Consider the following 25,427-nt stretch of genomic DNA (forward strand, 5'->3'; position numbering starts at 1 on the left):
TTTGTCATATCACAGGTTTAGTAATATGACATTGTATCATGTGTTCTATGATACCACGTGCTAAGAAGATTCAGATAGATATAGAATATCAATTCTTGCTTGTTCATCTTTACTGATGTTGTTAGATATGATACCTCTCAGTATGATTATCAAGTTAAGAGGGAGTGTTAAGTTCGTAACAATGATAATCTATTGGTTTGAGAGTGCAGACCGCACCTAATCTTCTCCTTCTTAAGTATCATATGAAGGCATTAAATATATTCGAATACACATCTTGTGATAGGCGGCGACTTCGAAAGATTGTTTGATATTTAATGCTAACTTAATACATCATGTTAGTTGTTGATTAATAGTTAAACCATTCTTGTAAATCGCCAATTTCTGGGAGAGGGGTTTGTGCCGACTTAGGAAGGGTCATGTCCCTTTGAAGGACATGCCCTTAAGTCATGATATTTAGGGAGGGTGTTATTGTAGTTTGAGGACACACAAATACATCAAGTCCGCTCCCTCAAGCAATAATACCCAGTCGATTTACTGCACAGATAAAACAACTTCCTGTTCAAGATTAAAAAGAAAAACTCCTTTATAATTCAGTTTATTAAGAAGTTCATCTTCAGCAATCAAGGATAGGTTACATGTCTGATCATAGGTACATAATTTGCAGAAACTTTACAACCAGTTTATGATATCGAACTGCACTCACCATTTTCCAACTCCTAATAATAACAACTTCTTGTAACACTATGTTATGAATTCCAAATAGGTCGAGATTTTGACGTCTTCAAATTTCTAATCTTGAACCAAGGTATAAATAGTTGGAAATCCTTAAGCTTTCAGAAATTGCTACAGTGAAAATTCATTGTCATGATAAAGAGTTTGCTTCTTCCAAATAGAAACAACCCCTCCAGTCATGATAATCATAGTTGTTGCTATTCACCAACAAGTTGTAATAACTTAGTTCATTCATAGCTTCTAAATGAATATTCCAGCACAAGAGAAAACATAGGGCTCAAACCAAGAACAAGACTCCACAATAATAACTTACGGGAGCTTCCAATAAGCTTCGCTCCCAACGCGCACATATAATTTCATATGGTTAGATTGACATCTGTAGCATACCCGTTACTATATGGAGCTGTTATACTTCAACATCTATGCACTTACTAGGACTGAAAAAAGAGAGCGAAAAATATACAGTAACAACACCATAGATTTTTGGAATGCACAACACAACACACCCAGACTTCAAGTTCCGTCTTTAGAAAACCAAAGTTTACAGGCTTCTGAACCCAAACTACAAACTTGTAACAAATATTAAATCCAAGTCTCAATGCATGCACGACAATATGAAATTTTTGTTTAATCTTGAATGCTCACTGAAATGTTTGGCAATACTCAAAACCTCAGTAATGTTTCGTTTGGTCACAAGATCTTGTGCAAAGATTTTCTCAAATGTTAGTCGAACGTGAAATATTGAACAAGGGACACAAGCGTCAAAGTTCCTCTCTATTGTGTAATGTTGGATAAGATATGGTGAAATCAAAATGTGCAAATACTAATCATTTAGAAATAAGAAAACATATTTTAGCATCTTGAGCAATATCATGAGCATGAGTTCATATTCATCCTAATTAATTGCGACTTCTATAAGTATTTATGGGGAAATGATAAATATTGTGAAATGCATTTCATGCCTCAGTGTTGAGGGCAACTTAAACATTCTCAATTCTTAAGTTTCTGATTGTGGTTTTTCTATTTGGTTTGAGCTTATTTCCATTTGACAATCGATCTTTGCATTATAAACCTTATCTAAAAGAAAGTGATGTTTTTTGGTTAGTCATTTGTCAAAAACAATTATTGTTAATATTCCTATTTAAAAATTTCTATTGATAATAGTTGTTTTTCTAAAATACAATTTAAAAGTAAAAGATATAGTTCTTAGAAGTGTTAATTTATAATAACACATTTGTTAAGTGGCCACCAATTAAAAATTGTTCATTCTTGTAATAGAAAATAAAAGATATTAAAAAAGTTAAGATGAGCTATTTCTTGGAAAAACAATCCTTCATTAATATAACAGTTTAAACTTTATACATACCAAGAAATATTTTTTTTATAACAACGTTGGTATAATCTTTTATTTATCTATTTAAAATCATCTATACTATTTATTTCATATGTAATTATAGAAATTAAATTAAGATTAAAAATTGAATTTAATTATTTTTAAATAAGAAAATTGTAATAACACTTATTTAAATCTATATAAAAATATATTTAGAGTTAGAAAATAATTGAATTTAAAAAACATTTCCTTTCAATATTAAAAGTATTATTTATTAACATAAGTATATTTAAAATAACTTTATTGTAAATTAAATTGAATGACAATAAAAAATTATAAAATAATATTGAGATGACATTAATAAAAAGATTATATAATCAATAATAGAAGAAACTAATATAAACTCACTCATGTGCACTAGAAAAATCGCAGTTGGGTTATAGAATTCTTAGGCTTGTACGGAGCCAAACAAATTAGGAGATTCAAAATTCCGCTGTCTTCCACAGGCAGGAGCATTAATTGAGTCATTTATGGAGGAAGGCAGCCAAAAATAGGTTTTATAAAAATTGATATTATTTTAAAAAAAATTATTTTTCTCCCTTGTTTCCATCAGAAGCCATACATTGTAGATAATTGTGTTTTCTTATTTTTTATAAATATGAGAAAAATACAAATTTTATAGAAAAATGAAGCTTTCAAAAAATTCTTTTAAGTGATTGGTCAAATAACTCTTTTTATTTGCACCTCATGGATGCTATAGTTTCCCGCCATAGGTAGGAACTAATAAGCTCTTGCAAGTAAAATAAATATTTCTCCGCGATTCAAAGCTCCCCATTTATAATGCAATCACCAAATTTGAAGTATTGATGTGAAAATTCCGATTACCCACTATGGAATTGTCACCAATTAAACTGCCGAACAAATTTTTTACTAAATATTAAGGCCCACAAGTATAAACTATAGATCACCCTTTTACATCGAATATTAATTTTCTATTTGTGGTACATCATTTGGTGGGTCCCACATAAATTGTTTCTCTAGCCACCAATACAGTAAACTTTAAATATATCTAGGCCCAAATAATAATTTATCCGGTCAAATATTTTGGGGCCCCATCTCTTGAAATATGTTTGCCTGATATTTTACCATGTTTTCATTATTTATTAGTCCTCAGAAAATAGAGTTATCCATAGAAATTACTAATTTACTTAGAATCTGTGGCAAAATGGTTGTCTCCTCAGTAAACGACTAGTATATTAATCTTAGAATCTTTGTAGAACCATTCCAAAAAATTCCTGATTTATGAAGTATCCTGTGAAGGAATAATTGGCCAAGAGTCACCCTGAAAATTTCACCAATAAAATATTCAGACTAAAGTTATTTATAGTATAGCTCATAACCACAAATATCTTATTACTGTAAATTCATCTTTCGAAGAAAACTTTGTAATGTAGCCCCTTCAGGATGACATGATACACCTGCTCTAATACCACATAAATACCCCCAATGGATATTTTTCCCCAAATTTCTCAAAACACAGCCCAAAAATTTAATAATAGATTTTGCATGCAATTTCTTGAAAGATTCCCAATTCTGGTGACTGTGGAAATTACAGTTTGTTTCAGAATCTGAATCTTCGACTAGCGTTGTTACCACTGAATGATCTTAGCTGAATTCTGATTTCTTTTTTCTTTTCCTTGTTTTTTTTAAAAAAAAATTTTGGGTTTTTTTTTTCGAAATAAAATAATTGCATAACAAATACGAAATAAATAGTACTTAAGAAATGTAAACACGTGCAAATTTTATCATTACTGAAATCTGAAATAGTACATAACCGAACCAACCAGCAACTTGATATATTAACTTCGAAGAGATCATTGCGGATATACAATACTGTCTTAAACAGGGATCAACACCAGCTACAGGGAGGTGCTTTGATAATGATTCAACCCTACAGAATTTTCTGCAATGAACAGTCCAATGCCAAAGGAAAACTATGGCGTCCAGTGGTGAAGAAAGGACCTTCTCCAACCCCCACGTGAGTTGATGCAATGAAATGCTTGTTGCCAAAGGCTGATCGCCCAACTGCAAGTGTCCTACTCCACTCAAATGATAATGGCAAGGTAAATCAACCACTTCCTCTGTCAATTGGAATGCAATGAAATACAACTTCAATCACCAAGACTTGTTGAGATTTGTGTCCCAACAGTCCAAACTTGAGGGTTTCGTCCCAAGCCACAAATCACCCTTTTAGAGAAATTTCACAATTCATAAGTCTCAAATGCCAAAAGATGATCAACAATTAGGTCTCTATCTCCTTATAACTACTCCGAAGTGCAAATCGAACCCTAAATGAAATTCACACCTTGCACTTTTAAATAAAATATAATAATATAACCTTTTCCCAAATAAAGGTGTCCATGCTATAGGAAAAACATTACTTTATTAAGATTTCATAGATCAAGGCACCAAAAAGTCCAGATAGTGAAAATCGTGTATAATAATTCGAGACCTTTCCAACAAGCTATAACACATTGGCATAACTGACCAAATGAAGCAAATATCCCCTTATTACTCCAAAATATTTCCCATATAGCCTATAATAACCCAAAATAACCAACCAATCATGAATATGACCTTGTCACCTATCTGTGATTGATGCTGGACACAATGGGTCAACTGGCAGTCCCTTCCCTAAAATCTAGGGATGCTCCTAAAAAATAGGAAACTCATCTTGTCATCTTGAAATTGAAACCAGGAACTGGTCCCGAGAAACCTCATATCTGGAAATTGCCACATCCTCCTAAATTTTAGGAAAACATCCTAAAATCAAGGAACTGCGCCAAACTGGCCCAAAACTGGCTGAAAGGCTATGTTCGACCATTGAATCCCCTGTGTGAGTCTCTATCCAACACTGCTAGCCTATGAGACTCCCACGATAGGCTAACTCCCATGACTATGATAGTCAAACTAAGGAGGGGACATGATAGTCCTCCTCTGTCGGAGATGCTTACTCTCAAGCAATTGCAATGTCGGATGCTGTAAAATGGATTCACCCTCCCAATTGGCATCCTCTATGGGGAGACCCCTCCAGCGAACCAGATTCTCCCGAATCACCTTGCTTCTTAGCCTGCGTTCCCTCACCTCAAGAATCTTCTTAGGAACCAATGTCATCTTACCCTCCTCGTTAAAGGGCGGCAAATAGGGTGATGCTACAATATGCTGTCCTAGTTCCTTTTTCAAGCATTACACGTGGAACACATTATGAATCCGTCTGTCAGGTGGTAAGTCAACCTCATAGGGAACCTCTCCAACTTGTTTGAGTACTCTATATGGTTTGTAGAAATGAGGCTTGAGCTTCTCAGCTCCTCCCCTTTTTGGGGTGCTTTGCTAGTAAGGCTGTAAACATAGGAAAACCATGTCACCCACCTCAAATGTCCTCTGAATCCTATGTCGATCAATGTAGATCTTTTGCTGATTCTGTGCATGGTGTAAATTGTCCGTGAGAGACCTCATGATATCTGGGTTCTCCTGTAACCAATCTTGTGCCAAAGGAACCCTGTTTTCACTCAAAGCTAAATCAACAAGAGACAATGCCTCGTAGTTCTAAAGAGCTCTGAAAGGAGTCATATCAAAAGAGATATGGTGTGTAGTATTATAACAATACTTGCCCAAATACAACGAGCGCATCCATGCCTTCTATTGTCTTGATACATAGTTGCGCAAATACACGTCAATCCACTTATTGCCTATCTCAGATTGTCCATCTGTCTGAGGGTGGTAGCTAGTACTAGGTGTCAATTTTGTGCCTGCAAGCCTAAAATGTTCCTGTGAGAAAGAACTCATGAACTTGTTGTCCCTGTCTCTCACTATGGTCTTGTCCCTTTCTCTCACTATGGTCTTGGGAAGACCATGGAGTCTAAACACCTCCCTGAAAAAATAGCTCAGCTACCTGAAATGGTATGAAATCAACTACAATCAGAAATAAGTTTATATTTTGTTAGCCTGTCTACCACAACATAGATACAATCTTTCCCTTGAACTCGAGGAAGACCTGTAATGAAATCCATTGAGATCCCTGCCCACTTCTATTCCAGTATAGGTAATGGCTGCAACAAATTGACAGGGAAAGTATGTTCTGACTTGTTCCGCTAACAAGTCACACACTCACGAACATGATGTAAGACATCATCCTTGAGACCCTTCTAAGAGAATCTCTCCTGGACCGCTTTTTTGCTTTTACCATACCCTAGATGTCTTGGCGTACGAGTATCATGGAAGGTATGCAAAATTTGTTCCTTCAACTGTGATTCAGGAACAAGATAGACTCTGTTTTTGTAGTAGATGACATCATCTATCGTACTGTATTTATCATCTTGTATCAACCCATCCATGACCTCACAAGCATGCTGATTTATGGAATACTCAACTAAAAGTTGAGCCTTGCAATTTGCTGAAATCTCACTCAATGAACATAGGGAAGTGAGTGACGGTTTTCTAGAAAGTGCATCAGCTACAATATTTTTCTTCCCCTTAACAAATTCTATGTCAAAATCATAAGCTTGGACCTTGCTTACCCATTTTTGTTCACGATCATTGAACTCCTTTTGATCAAGGATATATTTCAGACAATTGTGGTCCATCCTTACCACAAATTTGTTGCTAACAAGGTACTGTCTGATTTTGGCTAATGCATACATAATAGCCAACATTTCCTTATCATATGTAGAATACAATCCCTCTTTGTCACGTAGCTTCCTACTCTCATAGGCAATTGGATGTATGTTTTGCATCAGGACTGCTCCATTGCCCTCACCTGAAGCATCACACTCGAGTACAAAAGGCTGCGATAAATGAGGAAGTGCCAACACTGCACAAGTGCTCATAACCTCCTCGAGCCCATCAAAGACTCCTTGTGCCTGCTCTGTCCATCTGAATGCTCCTTTTCTCGTGAGATCTATCAAAGGTGTTGCTAATTGAGAGAATCCCCTCACAAACCTCCTGTAATAAGAACATAAACCAAGGAATCCTTGTAATTTTGTAATGTTCCTGGGATAGGGCTAGTCTTGAATGGCCTGAATTTTCTCTTCATGCACTTTCACCCCATCAACACTGTTTACATGGCCAAATATAAGATCTCCATAAGTCCAAATTTGCATTTGGACAACTTAGCAAATAGAGACTGACTCTCCATGATGCTAAGTACCTCTATGTACCTGAGATGATCCTCCCATGTATGACTGTAGATTAGTATATTATCAAAAAACACTAGGACCGATTTCCTCAATTGTTTGTTGAAGATGTGGTTCATACAGGATTGGAAAATGGCAAGTGCATTTGTGAGGCCAAAAGGCATCACCAAGAACTCATAGTGCCCATAGTAACAACCAAAGATAGTGTTGTGTACGTCCTCATACTGTAGACGAATTTGATGATAGCCTGATCAAAGATCAATCTTGGAGAAGTAGATAGCTTCATGAAGTTCATGCAACAACTCATCAATGCGTGGAATGGGATATCTATTTTTGATTGTCTTCTTGTTCAAGGTTCTATAATCTATGCACATCCGTAAAGTCCCATCCTTGTTCTTAACCAACACAACATAAGAAGCAAAAGGACTAGAGCTAGGGCAAATGAACCACATGTCCAACAACTCATGAATGGTCTTCTCAATCTCATCCTTGTATGCTCTAGGATGGTGATATGGAGTAGTAATCATTGGCTTAGCACCATCCTCCAACTCTATCACATGCTCAAAACCTCTATCTAGAGGAATGCTAGGGGGTAGATCACCAAAAACTCTACCATAGCAGTCCGTCACTGACTGTATATCAACATGGAATGCCCTACCATCCAGACGTGTGGGAGTTTTGGGCTTCACATAACATTGTGTGGCCTAAATCACATCATCATGTCTAATAATAGATTCCTTCCGACGAGAAGATACCTCCATAGGTCCAACATTTGAAGCTGCTCTCAAAACTATATTCTTCCCTCCAGAAATAAATTCTAACTGCATATTATGATGGTCAATAATCTATCGGCCAATAACTTGTAATGACTGCATACCCAAAACCACGTCATAATCCTCTAATGGTTGCACATAGAAATCATCTGTCAAAGTGTAATCCCCCATTTGAATGCTAAGCTGAAAAATCCCCCTAGTATAACCCAATACTGCACCATTTGCAACCTTCACTCGAAACCCAACAAACTCCACATATTATAACCCACATTTATCAACTAACTTTTGATCAATAAAATTGTACGTGGCACCTATGTCTACCAAGCTCATAACATGCTGGCCTTAGAGCGTACATTTCAATCAAAAGGGATGAAACTTGGGATAATTGAAGAGAGTAGCCATAGTGACCTTGGCGGAGGCCAAAGGCTCAAGAGTGTCTAACTCCAATTGGTGGTGCTCTTGCTCAAACCTCTCTGGACTATCCTCAGTATTAGTGTCAGGTATCTCCTCCTCCCCCATCTCAGATGTTACCTCAATCAAATGAACCTTGCTTTTACCAAGACAATAGTGACCGAGCTCCCATAACTCCTTACAAGAGAAACATAGTTTTCTCCTTCTCAGCTCATTCCTAGTCTCCTGGTCCAACCTAGGAGGTTTGAATGGTGGTCCATCTCTACCCTGAGGGGTGTTGACCTTCTGTGTAGGTTGAGAGTCCTTGAATGGCTTCTTATCTTCATGTAATCCTCCATGTGTCCTGTTTGTCTAAGAAGTGTCAACTCCCTATAGCAAAGCTTTGCATCTTTTTGATCAAACCTAGTAATGAGGCATTTTGTGAACTCTGCATAGGAGTGAACCAAGGCATGATCCTGGGTGACTAATCCATGGTGCCACCAAAGCATAAGCAACCCCGTCTAATTGTAAGACTGCAAACTGAATAGCATCACGCTTAGGCATGGGCCTCAAAGATAGATATATGTCCAACTTGTGCACCCAAGCTTGTGCACTTGTACCACTAGTACCATTATATGTAGCCAATGTGATCTTCCTAGTTTCTCTACTGAGGTCATTGTTCTGTTGTGGCCTATGGCCCTTGTCTCCTCTAAACTTGACAACGTCTCTTCACTGTGCACAATACTAGGGATGAGCAAAAGCGTCCCTAACCTCTAGAGGTAGGGCTCTCCAATCATCCGTGGTTGCCATAATTGACTCTTGGAATCCCACCTCGGTTGGCTCTACTTGTGTCAACTGCTCACTCGGTACAAACCGCGGAAGTAGGGGTCTATCCCTAATTGGTGTGCGATGGTGTGCTTGCATGATGGAATGAAGGGAGCTCCCAACTAATGCGTGGGATCTATGACTATGCTGACTTCTTGCGATTGAAATTGATTTGCTTTGCCCCTGTCTCTCATGCCTACCTCTATGTCTATCCAACTCCATCTGTTCCAAGGTATCCTGTAACCTTTCCAAGGTCTGAACTATCCTAGGCTATGTAGTGATGAGAGTTCTCAGCATCTCCCTCTCTTCCTCCTCCTTCTAGTTTTGTTTGACACCTCTTTGTTCATCTGCCATAGTGGGTTCTTGTTGTGTACCAATTTCCAAACCATTATGAGCTCTTCGACAAGTCTTATGCCTATATAAATTTGCTCTCCCCGGATGTATATAATACATAGTCAATCTGCCTACTAGTGACTACCCAGATGCTAATATGAATTATCAAAACTTTTGATCCAGTACTCAGATGCCAAAATGAATTAACAAAACTTTCTAGCCAACACTTAGATGCCAAAATGAATTATCAGAACTTTTTAGCCAGTACCTAGATGCCGAAATGAATTATCAAAACTTTTCTTGAAATCTTGTTGTGACAATTTTTCACAAACCCTACAGGGTGGTAGGATGTAAGCTCTAATACCATTGAAAGATTCCTAATTCCAGTGATTGTAGAAATTACCGTTTGTTTGAAAATTTGAATCTTTGACTAGTGTTTGTTACCACTGAATGACCTTAGCTGAATTCTGATTTCTTTTTTCTTTTCCTTGTTTTTTTATCAGTTTTAGGGTTTTTTTTTTTGGAAATAAAATAATTGCATAACAAATAGGAAATAAACAGCATTTAAGAAATGTGAACACATGCTGCAAATTTTATCATTACTGAATTCTGAAATAGTACATACTCGAACCAACCAACAACTTGATATATTAACTTCAAAGAGATCATTGCCCATATACAATACAACTCCAATCACCAAGACTTGTTGAGGTTTGCATCCCAACAGTCCAGACTTGAGGTTTTCATCCCAAGCCACAAAATCGCCCTTCCAGAGCAATCTCACAATTCATAAGTTTCAAATGCCAAAAGATGATCAACAATTAGATCTTCATCTCCTTATAACACCTCCCAAGTGCAAATCAAATCCTAAATGAAATTCACACCTTGCACTTTCAAATAAAAAATAATAAAATAACATTTTCCCAAATAAAGGCATGCATGCTATAGGAAAAGCCTAAGTTGCCGATTTGGGTTCTGGTTCGGGTATGGATACAGGGTTCAGGTATGTGGGTACGACATTTTTTTCCCCTTTTGCTGATTTGGGTTTGTCCATAAATGTATGTATTTATGTTGAACATCAAAGTTACAATAACCAAAAGAAGAGTGATACTCATAAATCCATATTGGCCAATAAAATTATAAATAAATAATTGTATTACTAATATAGTTTCAGATTACATGCATTACAAAATGACATCAATCCGAACATGATCAACAAACATAACTATTGGCTGGTTTATACAAATCTATCGACAATAACATACTCAGATCGTCAAATAAAAAAAAATTCAATCCCTAACCTTCAAATGAATCAAAGTAGGTTGCTGTTCACTGCTGTCATAAGCTAAGGACATTACATTGACCAATTTTAACTTGAATAATATTAGCAAGCTGTTGCAAGACACTATCTAAAGCTGATACAAAAAGCATGTTGATGAACAAATCATAAATACATACATAAACTGACCTACTGCCTTGGGGTACTTCCTGGGTGACCATGTTCGTTGTGTGTCCTTTTATGAAGGACCCACAAAGAACCCATGGGATACCCCAGAAGAACTAGTACCAAAACAGTACTAGGACCAGGACCTAGGCCTAAGTAGCAGTAACCGGCAACTAAGGGAAAAAATTACTTTATTAAAATTTCACAGCTCAAGGCACCAAAAAGTCTCCGAATAGTGAAAATTGTGTATAATAATTTGAGACCTTTCCAACAAGCTATAACACATGGGCATACTTGACCAAATGAAGCAAATATCCCTTTATTACATCAAAATGACTAATAAATAGCCTTATTTTAATTTATTTAATCACTAACTTAGGAAATTTTAAAATATATTAAAATATTTCCCATATAGCCTATAATAGCCCAAAATAACCAACCAATCATGAATCTGACCCTCTCACCTGTCTATGATTGATGCTAGATAAATTGGGTCAACTGGCAGTCCCTTCCTTAAAATCTAGGGATACTCCTAAAAAATAGGAAACTCATCTTGTCATCCTGAAATTGAAACCCGGAATTGGTCCCAAGAAACCTCATATCTGGAAACTGCCACATCCTCCTAAATTTTAGGGAAACCTCTTAAAAGCAAGGAACTGCACCAAACTGGCCCAAAGTTGTCTGAGATGCCATGCTCGGCCATTGAATCCCTTGTGTGAATCTCTATCCAACACTGCTAGCCTATGAGACTCCCATGATAGGCTAACTCCCATGACTTTGATAGTCAAACTAAGGAGGGGACATGACATTTCTTTTGAATTCATTCAACAATTGTACGAATATTCAACTAAAAAATATTGAATTTAAATCTCCAACAAACATGAAGTTTCAAATAAAATATTGCATTCAATTTTCCAGCAATTCAATCACAATAATGCAATCTGAGTTATATAAATTACAGCAATATTGGACATCCATAAAGAACCTGAAACTCAAGTTAAACTCCATTATGAATGCACCTCAAAGATGAGCTGGGTTTCCATCTAATCCACCAGGAAAGTCCAAAGGTTTCCATCCTCAAGTTTCAGAAACAAAAGCTAGAAGCTCCCCAAGTTTCTCCAAGAGAAATCAGAAATCAAATCATAATCTAAGCATAAACCAAACATGCTGAAATGAGCTCCTCTTTCCCCATTTACCCACAACCTAGTGACTCTTCAAATTCTCATTGCTTTGTTTCTTCTTCTTCTTCGCCTTATGTCAGCTTTTAACCCTCTTTTATTATTAAATATGAAATTTAGTAGTTTGCATTAGCTGCAATAATGTCACTAATAATATTTTATGTAGTTGGTTTTTAAAAAAATTCTAATATCCAAAAAATGCGACATGCAACATTGAGTATGGGATGCAAACTAGTATTTATCCACCCATCCATTACAGTACTGCAAGCTTCTATATCCCACACTCTTTTCAATTTTACGTTTTTTGTTTATGTAATTGAATTTTTTTTATCGATTAGAGTAGTGCGGAGCTTTTATTGACGGCTTGGACCATCTCTCCAAAGAATGGTGAATGAGAAATATTAAATAGTATTTCATTTACATAAAAATAACTTGCAATCGCTGCATTCATTACTTTTTGATCTTGCATATTAAAAAGTCTTTCAATGGAGTTTGAACTGCTAATGTGTGTTCTCTTGTGCGACTGTGAAAGTTGTGCTGCTACATCTCTGCTAGAAAATGCATTTGTCTTTGTTGTTTCTCTTTTTGAGAATGAGTTGCAGTAGTTGCCCCTATTGTTGAAGCATGTCAGGAGCTAACATTATGATACACTTTCCCATCAGCCCTTTTTCGATCCCTCACAGCCTCAAGATGTCCTATGTCATTTTCACAAGGGTCAACACCTTTTCTAGGTATGTGAAGGAAATGAGCCTTCATCCTCATGTAGGTACCTTGCCATTCCTTTGGATGAAGTTTACATTTGATAGTGGTTGTTCTACTTGTACGTTTATTCCTGTGAATACAATTACAATACTTGCACAACAGGTATGTTTCCCCAGTTTACATTCTACATGAAAAATAAAAAATATTGCCAAATTTACTAACTAGTTTAGGTCTATTAGCAAAATGTTTTCAAAAAAAAATTTAAACAATATATTTCATTGTTCAATGAATCAATGTCCATTCATTTTTTCTCATGAATTAACATTCGCACATTTTGCAGACATGTCTGCTATGCAGATCTGCTAGCAAACATGATGCAAAATGTGGAGAAATTATAAAAATGTAAGCTGTAAAAATTAAAATAGAGCAAGAAATAGTGTGGAAGCCAATGAAAAACAAAAAAACGGAAGCTAAACACAATTGTAGCCAAATGCAGGTAATAGGGAAAAAGTTGAAAATTAAAATAATTCAAACCTGCCTTGCTTCCAAACACCTTAGTCACAGTCTTCGTTTAGGGCCCGGGCTTGCAAACACAAAGTTATCAGACCTTCAAACCACATAAATGATGGTAAAAGAAATATTTTGTTTTTAATTTGCTTTTTCTTTTGGAAAGTCAGGAGACATCAATAATTCATGATGGGATACTCGGAGATGTTGGGAGACTTTGACACAAAGTCTCCACCCAAGTTTGAAGTCTCTGGATATGTGAGAGCTCTTGAAGGCACATCTCCATCTCCGAGATGCATCTTGGAAGGCGGTGTGTGGGGACGCAGCATCTCCTGATTACACTGTAAACATAAGAATAATTATAAGAGAAATACTGATTATTTGTGGTGAATTAATGAATACAAATAGGAGTTGCAGCTGCGTAACTCAAGACGAAACCAGTACAGAAAACAAAACAGTGGAACTGTTACTCTTAGAAATAAAAATCTGTATGGGAATGTGGGGACAACTCCAGAAGAAAAAGAAATTTCAAAATGTGTGATGTTCATGACAAATATTTTTCAAACAATAAATAGTTAAGAATTCAACTACTAATGCTATGGGGTCTTCATTTCCCCGTGAAGACATTTTCAACTGATTCGATATTGCAGAGGTTCAATAAAACATTATTTGTTTGAGGTTTGAAGCTAAAATGAACTAGTTGAATGTAATGTCCCCATTTCTGCCAGCATTAAAGTTTTAGGGATTAGCCTATTATTGTGATCCTCGTAGACTAATTATTGTAGATAGAGGGTCTTCTGAGGCAGTGGCTTGGCTTAGGAGGGTCTTATTTTCTCCACAATTCAGTAAGCTAAAGCTTGGTCTTCGTTTGGCGTAGATTGGACTTCGTTTGGGCTTAATTTTTTGTACTTACTATTTATGGTAAGTGGGTTGTTGATTTAGATGGAACCTTTTTATTTTTGGAAAGTGCATTTGGTCACTATTGTTAGGTTTTCACACGATCGCCCCAAAATTTTTTTGGGGACTCCCATTTTTGATTGCCTCGGCAATAGTTTTTAAAGTTGTCCAAAAGTTTTTTTGAGTTTTGAAAATTTAGAGCCTTGGACACCTTCAAGCCAGTGGGAGAGACTTTTCACCCGGTTTTTTTTTTTTTTTTTGAGCCACCAATTTTATCCTTAGGCTGAGCAAATTTCAAAGTTAATTCCAACTTGGCAGGATAAAATTGTAAATTTTGTACTAAGACGTTTTCTTTTAAAAAATTGGATATAATTGTGTAAATTTGGATAATTTTCAAAAAATGAAAATTTTGTTAAATCTGGTCTTTTGGAAAATCTTTAAACTTTGGTGAAGAGAGATTAATTTTGTGATGATCAAATCAGATTGCGAAATCGATTTTTAGGCTCTAAGAGAAATAATTTTATTTGTGTTAAAAAATTAAAATTGCTTAGCAAAACCGATTTGGATATTAAATTGCAAAATTTGGCTTTAAATGGATTAAATTGCCTTGAAAACTTTTTTGTCTTTAATGAAATTAGTAATTTAATATTGAAAAATTCCTTTTGGCTAGCCAAAATCCAATTTTAATGACGTATTAATTACTAAATCTTCATTAAATGGAAATATTTAACACATCTAAGGCAATATTTATTTTCTTTTTGCAATTTCGGTCCAAATGGCAATTTAAAAAATTAATTTTCATCATGGTAAAATTAATTTTGGTTAAGTATTTAATTGTGGGCCATAATTTTGCATTAATTATTTGTTTTTCTTTCTCCTAGGGTCTAAGTTGGCCGGCTAGGGAGGGTTAGTGGAGTTGGCTATAGAGGAAACTCCTTCCTCTTCTTTTCTTACTTCTCATCTTCTCCTCTTTGCTTTTGGGTGATTTTTATTTGAGGGCAGATTTCCATTCCATTGGCGATTTTTCTTGAAGGCAGATTTGGCCCTTGTCTTGGGCGATTTTTGGTTGAAAGGCAGATTTTTTATGGTGTTGGCAATTTTTTGCAAATTCTTATTTTTTGCAAGGAGCTGTGATTTTTGCCCTAGGTTGGGCAATTTTATCTGAAGGTGAATCACATGATAAATATCTGATTTGCAAGTGGATTTGAAGTTCTTGAGATCTGATCCTAAATTCCGAAAAGTCACTGTCTGGTTATTGGTTAAGGTGAATTTTAATCATTTAGAGTTGAAAGGGGTCTTTAAGTTGACATTCTTCTTTCGTTCTAGTTTAAGGACAAAGAGGATATGATGCCCAAAACACCTTTCTTCTCAGAAATGAAGTGAATAACCGATACCAATATTGGTATAGTGGACATGAATCGAATGAAGGACAGACTAAAGGAAGGACAATCCCCTGGGCAAAGAGGATATAGAGGGCGGTGGTACATCGCAGCCCAAGCGTCGATACTTCCATATCAACCATGATGAGCGACGTTGGGATGGCACTTGATTTTGAGGATATTAGAGAAAATAATATCAATGAGACAGATTTTGGATTGAGGTTGAGTGACTTAGGAAAGGTCGCTATCAAGAAGAAGCATTTGGGCACCCTTTTCTCTCTCAATGCTTTTATTGGATTTGTGAAAATGTATGAGAAGGATCATGAAAATATACTACAAGCAACAAACAGTATGGTGAGATTAGTTGAACTCAAGATAGAACACACATCTTGCCCTCCTATAGAGGAAGTTAATGAAAGGCTAGCTAAGTTCATTGTCTTAGCTAAGAAAATGAAAGAAAAGGGAAGATTTATATTAGAAGATCATTTGATATAAGCCCAATGGCAATTTCTCTTTCTTCTAGAATAGGACAAGTGTCTATTTTTGATTGGCCACCATTTTGGTGCCTTCTCATTGGTTGCCACATTTAGACTTTTTTCATTGGTCCATTGATGAGGTGGTAGCTTCTCATTGGCTGATGGGGTGGCAACCCTAATTAGGGTTTTTAAGATCCAATTTGGATTGTTGATCTTATTTTGATCTCCACCATCCGTTGTATTCTTGGCCCCTATATAAGGCCATTTGCTCTCATTTGTAAAGGGTCGGAGAAAATTGTTGCATAAGATAATGCCAAAATTGCTTTCTTTCTCATTGTTGTGACTTGCATGGTGATTAAGAGCCTTTGGTATTATTGCATGGTTTCTATTTCCAAATAGTTAAGAGTAACATTTGTTAGGGGAGTTATGTTGGAGGATTGTTGCCAGGATACTATCAAAATTGTTCTCTATTCATTGTTGTGACTTGCATGGTGGATATACATGATCATTTTGGTGTATTGCATGGTTCTTCGCATCTTTCAAATTAAAGTAGGATTTCATTTCATGTTGTTAGAGTAGAAGTAGATGGCTAATTGTATGGTGATGTTAGTGAATGTTTGATAGGGATCAATACTAGACCACTAGCATTCTAGCAGCTTGTTTGGAAGCCTTGTGTGGCAAATTAGTTAATTTTTCCTTTGAATCATTGCATTCGTGAAGGTGGGGCCGCTGGTTAGCTTTCATTAGATTCGATCCCGTCCATTTGCTAACTTTTCCTTTCATATGAGGAGTAGAATAGTGATTAGTTGAAGGAGTAGGAGGAGAATAGCGAGTAGTTTGGTAGTTGGAGTTCGCTCTAAGAAAGATAGGAAGGTAGAAGTCATTAGAATCATTATTACCTCCTCATGCAATCAACATTATCTGGCACTACATCCTCCACCATCACTGTCACCATCAACATCACCTGGCACTCATACAAAATCATCAACATCTCACCAAAAACCCAAGTCATCCTTGAATGAATAGCGTAAGGCTGCCTACGTGATTACCAACAAATCACATTGATAAAACTGAGCGAGTATCCACAAGAGTAAGGAACATTGGAGTTATCCTCATATCCCACGAGCAATAACTTTTCAAGAGAGGAATTGTATGTTTGATATTCCGTATTAGATATTCAATTACTAATATGTTATGTAAGTTATACAAAACTCGCATCAACAGTCATATGTAGAAATAATAGGTATGACTCGACATATTTAAAAGATGAGTATTTTGGGAGTTATTATATTTTTAGTGGCCAAATTATTATTAAATTATTAAATGGCTTATTATAAAGTGATAATTTAACATTATAATTTCACTTGAGTGTTGAGTTATCATTGCAAAGAGCCAAGTCAAGTGAAAAAATCTAATGAAAGCTTCTAATTAATGTTGTGTGGTGAAGCTTCTTGAGTGAAGTTACATTTTGGCAACAAAAAGGGCATCTAGAGCTTATAAATACAAGCCCATATGTTGGGAAAAGCATCATTGGATATTTATTTGCTCTAGTTGCCTTTGTGGCTTTTTTTGAGGTCTTGAATTTTGATGCCCTTGCTGAGTTATAAGGTTTTTAAAATTAAGAAGTGTTTTCATTCCACTGCTGAAGTATAGTGGACATGATATTAGCTAGATATCTTCCTTATTGTTCATACTGTCGCTAGGAAGACCTTGGTTTCTGTTGGAGAATCAATTTAGTGTTGCTGCGTATTGGATCTTCATTATTTTTGAGAGTTTGGTGATTGAGAAATCTGTTCAACCACATCAATCATCTCTGCTGCTGGGCGTGGTTTTAATCTGCAAATTGTTTGGCAACATTTCACATATATTGCCCATTTTTGGCACTTCATATGTTGTTACCAAGGGTGCTAGGTATCTCTGTTGTGGCATGCGTTTGCTGCATCATAAGACGTCATTTCCCCTTGTACTTGAGTGTCTATTCTTACTGCTGCTGGGCATATATATTTGGGGTTATGTTTCTCCAATTTCTGGCTAGTGTTGAGTGGGAATGGTTCTTCAACTTGGGCATCATCTCCGAGATTAACATGTTCCATCATTTATTTGTAAGTTTGATAAATTGTTGCATCATATGTAAATGAATAAACTTAGAAATTGTTGTGAGCCACTTATTTCAGAGTAAAATGTATGGCAGAATTATATATCAGAGTAAATGTTTATATCAGCATTCATCCATCTATACATTATATCTAGTGTATGCATCTATCCATCTGGAATTCATATGCTTTGAAGATTAAGGTTGTTATCCAAGTGTTCGACAATAATGCCAAACATCTGATTTGTGAGGAAGAATTGGTGAAAATATAGTGGAAATTGGAATTGGTCAAGTTATAGCTAGGTGGGGTTATTACATTGAATTTCCCTTTGCAGCTACACTTGCAATGCAAATGACCTTGCTAATAAAATATCTAGCAAAAGTAGTGGTGTAGGAGGTTCTGTGATTACAGGCAATCTGACATCACCACAAAGACATTTCAGGATTCATTTTTAGTTTGGTTCCCAATTTTGACGGTTTTTGACAGTTTGAGGCTTTGGCTATATATCTTCTTTGGAAGTGTCATAGGAAAGTTTCAAAGTCTCAAATGGGAATTAGACTTGTAGCCGTGTTGGAAAATATTAATGAGTTGTTTCACATCATTTTCATGATGCTATAGGATGGTTCTGTATAAGTTTTAAAACTTGTTTAGAATGGTTTCATTTTTTATTACTTTATTGCTATGGATGGATTCTATGTTATTGTGTTCTAGGATTATGCATTGTTTTATTTGGGGATAATGTACTATTCAGGTATCTATATGATTTTGGCTTGAAGAGGTCAGCATTTAAATGTCTATCCCTTGATAGTAACTTGTGATAGGATTTAAAAACAAAAGTTATTCTTCAATTCTTTTACCTTTGGCAATGTAAATGAGTAAGGGTGACGTTTTAAATTCCTAATTCTCCCACCAACTTTCATCTTTTGATTACTCAATCTACTTGAGAGCAGAGTGTTGATGTGTGGTTTGTGACACTTGTTAACTTAGAATAGAATACCAAGAATTATATCCTCTCTTGAATAAGGGAACCTCAAACCCTAAACAATATGACAATGTGTGAGCAAACAAGCCAATCCCAAGGCTTACATTGCAACCTAGCAATTATGTGGTAGATATAATCTAAGTCACATGATTTGCCGAATTTCATCCATGAAGTTCGAATTTCAGTAAATTTTTACCCTTTCTGAACATCATCCGAACTTTATGATATTTAACCTAATACCGTTGTTTATAATAATATTGTTCTATTTTGATATAATACTGATTTATTTAGTTTAATTATTTAGCAATGTCAAATTATTTGGACGATTTTTTGGATATATTACTTATATTTGAAAATAAATAAATTTATATAAGTTAGTTTAATGTTGAATTTTTACCCTTGCCGAATTTCTCCGAATGTTAAGATCGACGAACTCGAATTTCAATTCGAACCTTGTGACTTAGGATATAATACAGTGAATTGATGTGATATAGCTGATAACACACAAATGGACTTGCACTATTGTTCTCAGACTTTCCCTTAAATCAGTTGAAACTTGAATGCTAAATAAATTCTATCTTCAAACAAAAGACAAAAGGTCTATGAATATAGACTACTTCTAACACCCAAGGACAATGATAACAATGGATAATGTTTGGATATTACAATTCATTATACTAGTTTAGCTCTCCAATAATATCGAAAGATTTTTCATATACAAATGTTCATTCCAAAACCCAATAGTGATGCAATCCAAAAGAACACCCACAATCAGACTATTACTTAAGTGTGTTTGGAGTAACTATGAACTAGAATTTAATCAACAAACTATAAATGGTACAGACCAAGGAATTCATCACATATCCCTAGTTTTAACCATTAAAATCAATGAAATTTTAGCCAAACTTTTGTGAAGTAGAAACATGCCAAATGTAGAAAAGACACTCAAAGATCCACCATATCTTCAGTTAAAATTGTATATTATCATCAAAATATTGTTTGCAGCAATCTCAAATCTCCTTCTACTACTAATACTACTTCTATGATCTACTCTTCTAATGACTGCACAAATGCGAAGGCCAAGCCTTCTATAGACCTCTCAATTACAAATAAAGGGGCCAGATTGATTCTAAATCAAGGACATAATATTAAAATTTTAAGATTACTTTACAATGTTTTAGTTATAACTCTAGTGGCTAACTCTATCCGTGTCAAAAAGCCATCTATATTAGTGTAGAATAGTTATAATTTTAAAATTAGTGTATAGTGTTTGGACATTACAGTTCATCAGACTTAAGGACAATGATAACAATGGATAATGTTTGTATTAAAATTCATTAAACATAATTTTGCTCTGCAAGGGTATGGAAGGTTTTCATATGTTAAACATTCATCCAAAAACCTGAAACTAATGCAATCCAGATGAACATCCACATTCAAACTATTGCTTAAGTGGGTTCAGACAAACCATGCTTTATAATTTACAATCAACAAACTACACATGGTATGACTTTTAGCTAAACTGTTGAGAAGTAGAAACCATAACAAATGTAGAAGTGACATACAAAGATCCACCATATCTTCAATGAAAATTGCATATTGTCTTCAACATATTCTTGGCAACAATCTCTAATGTCCTCCTACTAATGCTACTTCAACAATCCACTCGTCTAATGACTTCACAACGTGAAAGCCAAGCCTTATATAGACCTCTCAATTACAAATGAAGGGTCCATATTGATTCTAAATCAGGGAGATAATTTTAAAATTTTGTAACTACTTTATAATCTTAGTAATAACTCTAGGGGCTCACTATTTCCATGTCGAAGTGTCATCTATAATAGTGTAGAATAGTTATAATTTTAAAATTAGTGTATAATATTAAATCTATACTTGTTCACATCAGAAGCATTCATTGGCTGCTTTGACGCACATATTTCTCCGCAATTTAGGATGATCGAGGCCCTTTCAAATTTAGTCGATGAGTGCCATTGCTCCTTTGGCTCCTCTTTTTATGGTTTCCAGAGGTTGGAAAGAAAACTAAGGAACCAGATAACAAATTATTTCCATGCCAATTTCACAATAACTTTGATTTTGTTTTGGAACTGAACCTATTACTAAGAGACTCGACAATTTCATGAGTTTTTCTAAGGTTTGACAGGTTATTCCAATGATTTTTCATGTCTTTTTTGCCATTTTTAGGGATTTTTGCACGATTTTAATGCGACTGAGCTGCAAAGGTTATTGAAAAATGGGTCAATGATTTTTAAATGGATTTGTCACTAATCCGGTATGATCTTATCCAATGAGGAGATTACACATTTAGGTGTCAAATTGGAAACCGGAAAACAACTGAACAGGTAGGACCTCATGTAGAGACTTGGAACACTAGAAGGGAAGCTTCTATTGAAAGTGGCCTTGGCCAGTCTCTTGATAGGTGATGTCCTCCTTAACAAGGTCTTAGAAAGTGCTAGTACGTAATGAATCCCTCCTTTGGATAACCTGTGCTTAGAATGTTCTATATTCTTCTTCCTTTTTTGTCCATAACAAGTCATGAAGAATTTGATGTTCAGCCATTCTCACTTTTAGTCATGCTTTGTGACAGCTAGGTTTCATCACTTTTGTTTCTAACTTCTTAGCCCTATCTTAAAGTACTATCATCCAGAGTCTGAAGTTTGTTTGAATGGGTTATCTAAGTATTTCTTTTTACATTTGCATGCACACGTGCATACACATAAACTAATGCATACATAAACTACCTACTTTAAGGTTCATTTGTCCTCATCAAATCCTTTTTACACTAATACCATTTTCGGACAAAAATGCACAATCCCAATAAAAATTGATAATTTTGGTGAAATAAGTGGTACTGAAAAATTTGTAGCTGTTAACTCGGCATTAATGTGGCTAGTTCTCAGTATTATATTTTTAAGGGGTTTTATTTTTAAAAGTGTTTCACAATTGTAATGTATCTATTTAATCTTTTGTAAATGCATATTTTCTTATAGTTCTTCAAGATTTTCTTTGTCAATAAAGTCAACATTCTGATTTCTGAGATTGCATAAAACTCATTTTTTATCATGCTATACCTTCCAAAAGAACCTCTGATTTTTTTTTAAAGTAGTAGGCATGAGGATAAATTATGTCGCAGACAAGATACTTCATAAAATTTTAGTAGTTTGCAGCTGATGTAAAAGAAAATTATCACCATTCCACTTGAACATGTTAAACAGGAACATGTTTTAGCAGTTTTGGTGGTAAGACCTTGATGGGATGGCCACACTTTAGATGATCATTGCAAATAAGATTTTCATCATCTTGTTTAGATTGGCTATTTTCTGAAAGGTGGCATCATATGTAGCCTGATTAAGTATTTTCTGATTTCTGACATTGTGTTCTTACAGATGGTTCAAGAGATGACATGCAACGTAGAATTCAATTTGGAGTTGCAAAGAAAATAAAGAATGGTGCAAGACAGATTGTCCTGGATCAAGCGGAAGAAGCACGAGTGGCTGCTTTTACTGCATTTAAAGCTCTTGGACTGAATGTTCCTCCCTCTCTTTTTCAACCTATTCCTGCCAGTTCTTCTGTTGTTTCCTTGAATCAGGAAAATTGTGATGCCCTGCCTGAAAAAATGTATGATGAGAATAGTGAATCATTTAGAGATCCTAGATCTGAGCTATGGACTACAGACAATCAAATTGTTGCCAAATATGCTGATAAAGATGGGAATGTAATTATTGAAGAGAGGACAAAAGATAGAGACACTACATCTTTGATTGGAAGTGATGGATTACTTCAAGATACTGTAGACAAAAGAAATTTGTATCCAAGCAATGTCATTGATGGAAAATATGGCCAGCCATTTGCAGGTGGTGTGTCTGACACTGAAATTTTGCAGATAAGGAGTGAAGATAGGATTGCCTTGGGGAAAGAAATTAATACTGTTTCAAGAAATAATGACAAAATTGAATTAAATGTTGTCAGTGAAGGTGCTTTGATGTTTGCTGGCTTTAGTGTTGAGCATGAAACTAATCAGGAAGGGCACAAGTCAATATGTGAAACTGTGAATCCTATTCCATATAATGGACCAATAGATGTAAATAATATAGATGGTGGGTTTGAGGCTTTTTTAAACATGTGGGAACTTGTTAATGAATTTTGTTTTGATCTGCATTTTAGTAATGGTGGTGTCAAAGATTCATTGCTAATGTTTGAAATGCATGGCTTGGCTCTTTGTTGGGATGGTTCTCCTGTGTACTATGTAAGTTTTTCTAAGCATTCAATGGACATAAAAGGAAATTATGCTTATCCAAAAGGAAAGTACGACATAGCTAAAGAAAGATGGGAGAAGGTAGCAAAAATAATGTGTAAGAAGGGTGTAAAGAAAATCACATGGAACTTAAAGAATCAATTTCAGGCCTTTACAAGGCCTGGAATCTCCATGCGCAATATAAATCAGAGTAAGGATGAATCATGCAAGAACAATGAACTGTTGGCAGAAAAGCACTTGGTGCCTCTGCCTTCTGTTGATGTGGAAGATGCTATTGATCTTTGTCTTGTGGCATGGCTCCTTTGGCCCAATGAGGAGAGTGCAGACTACCCAACACTGGAGCAGGTGAATCTTGATGTGTTTGTTTCACTAAGTAATCTTTATGATGTATTTGTTTCTTAGAGTCAAAAAAATATGTATTTCTTTTTTCTTCTCAAATAAAAATAGTAATTTCTTCCTCAAATGTAAATTGTAAGGTTAAAGTTGGAAATTTCTAGTTTTCACCAGTTTGTCAAGTGTCCATAAGAAGGCATTTATGTACTTGCATCAGGGGAATGGACTACTAATAGAAGCATGGAATCCTGGGTTTAGGACATAATTTTGTTCTTCCTCTTGGTTCAGCAATTTTCTTCACTCTCATTACTTGTGCACAATATTTAGTTCATTCTCTTTGGCATTTGCAAGGCTTGCTACAAGAAAGGAATTTTCATTGCCAATATGTTGATATATTTTTAATATTTATATAAAGTATTTCTTTACTTTTTGCAGGAAGTGAAGAAACGGTTGTCAGGAGAGGTGGCTGCTTCAGCCAATAGAGCTGGTAGGTGGATAAATCAGATGGGAAGGGTAGCACATAATGGCTGCTGCAGACGTGTTGCTCAGGTTCAAGCATTACATTCTAACCTCTGGAAATTGATTGTATCAGAGGGCTTTGATCAAGTGCTTAGATCTCTTGAAATGCCTCTGGTAAGGGTGAAAACAATGTTTAAGTAGATTTTTAATTTTAATTTTGTAAATAACTAATGTAAATTTACATGTACAACTGGTCTATAATATCACAGCATTAAGAATGTCATAGTTTGATCACACTTATTTAAGATGAATTGCAGGTCAAAGTTCTCGCAGATATGGAATGTTGGGGTATAGGCATAGACATGGAAGTGTGCTGGAAAGCAAAACATGTTCTAGAGCATAAACTAAGGGACCTTGAAGACAAAGCTCAGAAGCTTGCTGGTGTAACCTTTTCTCTTTCAACGCCAGCAGATGTTGCAAATGTGCTATATAGTCATTTAAAGTTGCCCATTCCAGGAGGCTGCAACAAAGGAAAACAGCATCCTAGCACAGATAAACATGTGCTGGATCTCCTACGGTATGATTTTTTAATATATTATGATGAAGAAAATGAAATTATTTATAGATTGCATCGTTTCCAAAGTTCAGTTTAACTCTGAACCAAATTTTATGTTGCTTGCATGTCAACATAATGTTCTGAAGCTCTAAAGCTTGTTTGTGCTTATTTGTAGCTGTGCTTAAGGTTTTTAGAATGTGCAGGTCAGTCACTTTTAACTGATAAAAATAATTAAATAGCATCCATTCATGTTTGGAGTTTTTTTGGTTAATCAGACATCGGCCTTTCTTGCAAAATTGTTTCTATTGTTCTCTCGTTGACCATGCAACTTATATTATTGTCTGCAATTTAAGTGTGTCTGGCCTACATCTTAAAATCTTTGAGTAACCTTTTGAAAATTTTCTGTAGACAGTGTTTATTGTTCTTTTCACTTTAGCACTTTCCCTTTGACAGTAAATGTACTTTTGAGTGCCATTGACCAAATTTATTACTGGTAGACACTGTATAACTTTTCTCCTTTTTGTAGGAAACTATAATTGAGAAGTCTGTATACAGGAGATGTTTTTTGTT

The 25,427-nt window shown here is 35.4% G+C and overlaps 1 protein-coding gene across 2 annotated transcripts in view; it reads left to right on the top strand.

The window, feature by feature from the left end:
• Window positions 1–25,427, top strand: part of LOC149551135 (MUS308 and mammalian DNA polymerase-like protein) — a 245,060-nt gene that overhangs the window by 204,169 nt on the left and 15,464 nt on the right. For both annotated transcript variants that reach the window (XM_089786704.1, XM_089786705.1), the window contains exons 18-20: window positions 22,641–23,854; window positions 24,278–24,475; window positions 24,619–24,878. In XM_089786704.1, the coding sequence (XP_089642830.1) occupies window positions 22,641–23,854; window positions 24,278–24,475; window positions 24,619–24,878 (1,672 nt within the window). The remainder of the gene's footprint in view (window positions 1–22,640; window positions 23,855–24,277; window positions 24,476–24,618; window positions 24,879–25,427) is intronic.

This window comes from Cupressus sempervirens, chromosome 6 (genome assembly GCF_028749045.1).
Source record: "Cupressus sempervirens isolate cs-2001-9-10 chromosome 6, ASM2874904v1, whole genome shotgun sequence".
Lineage (NCBI taxonomy): Eukaryota > Viridiplantae > Streptophyta > Pinopsida > Cupressales > Cupressaceae > Cupressus > Cupressus sempervirens.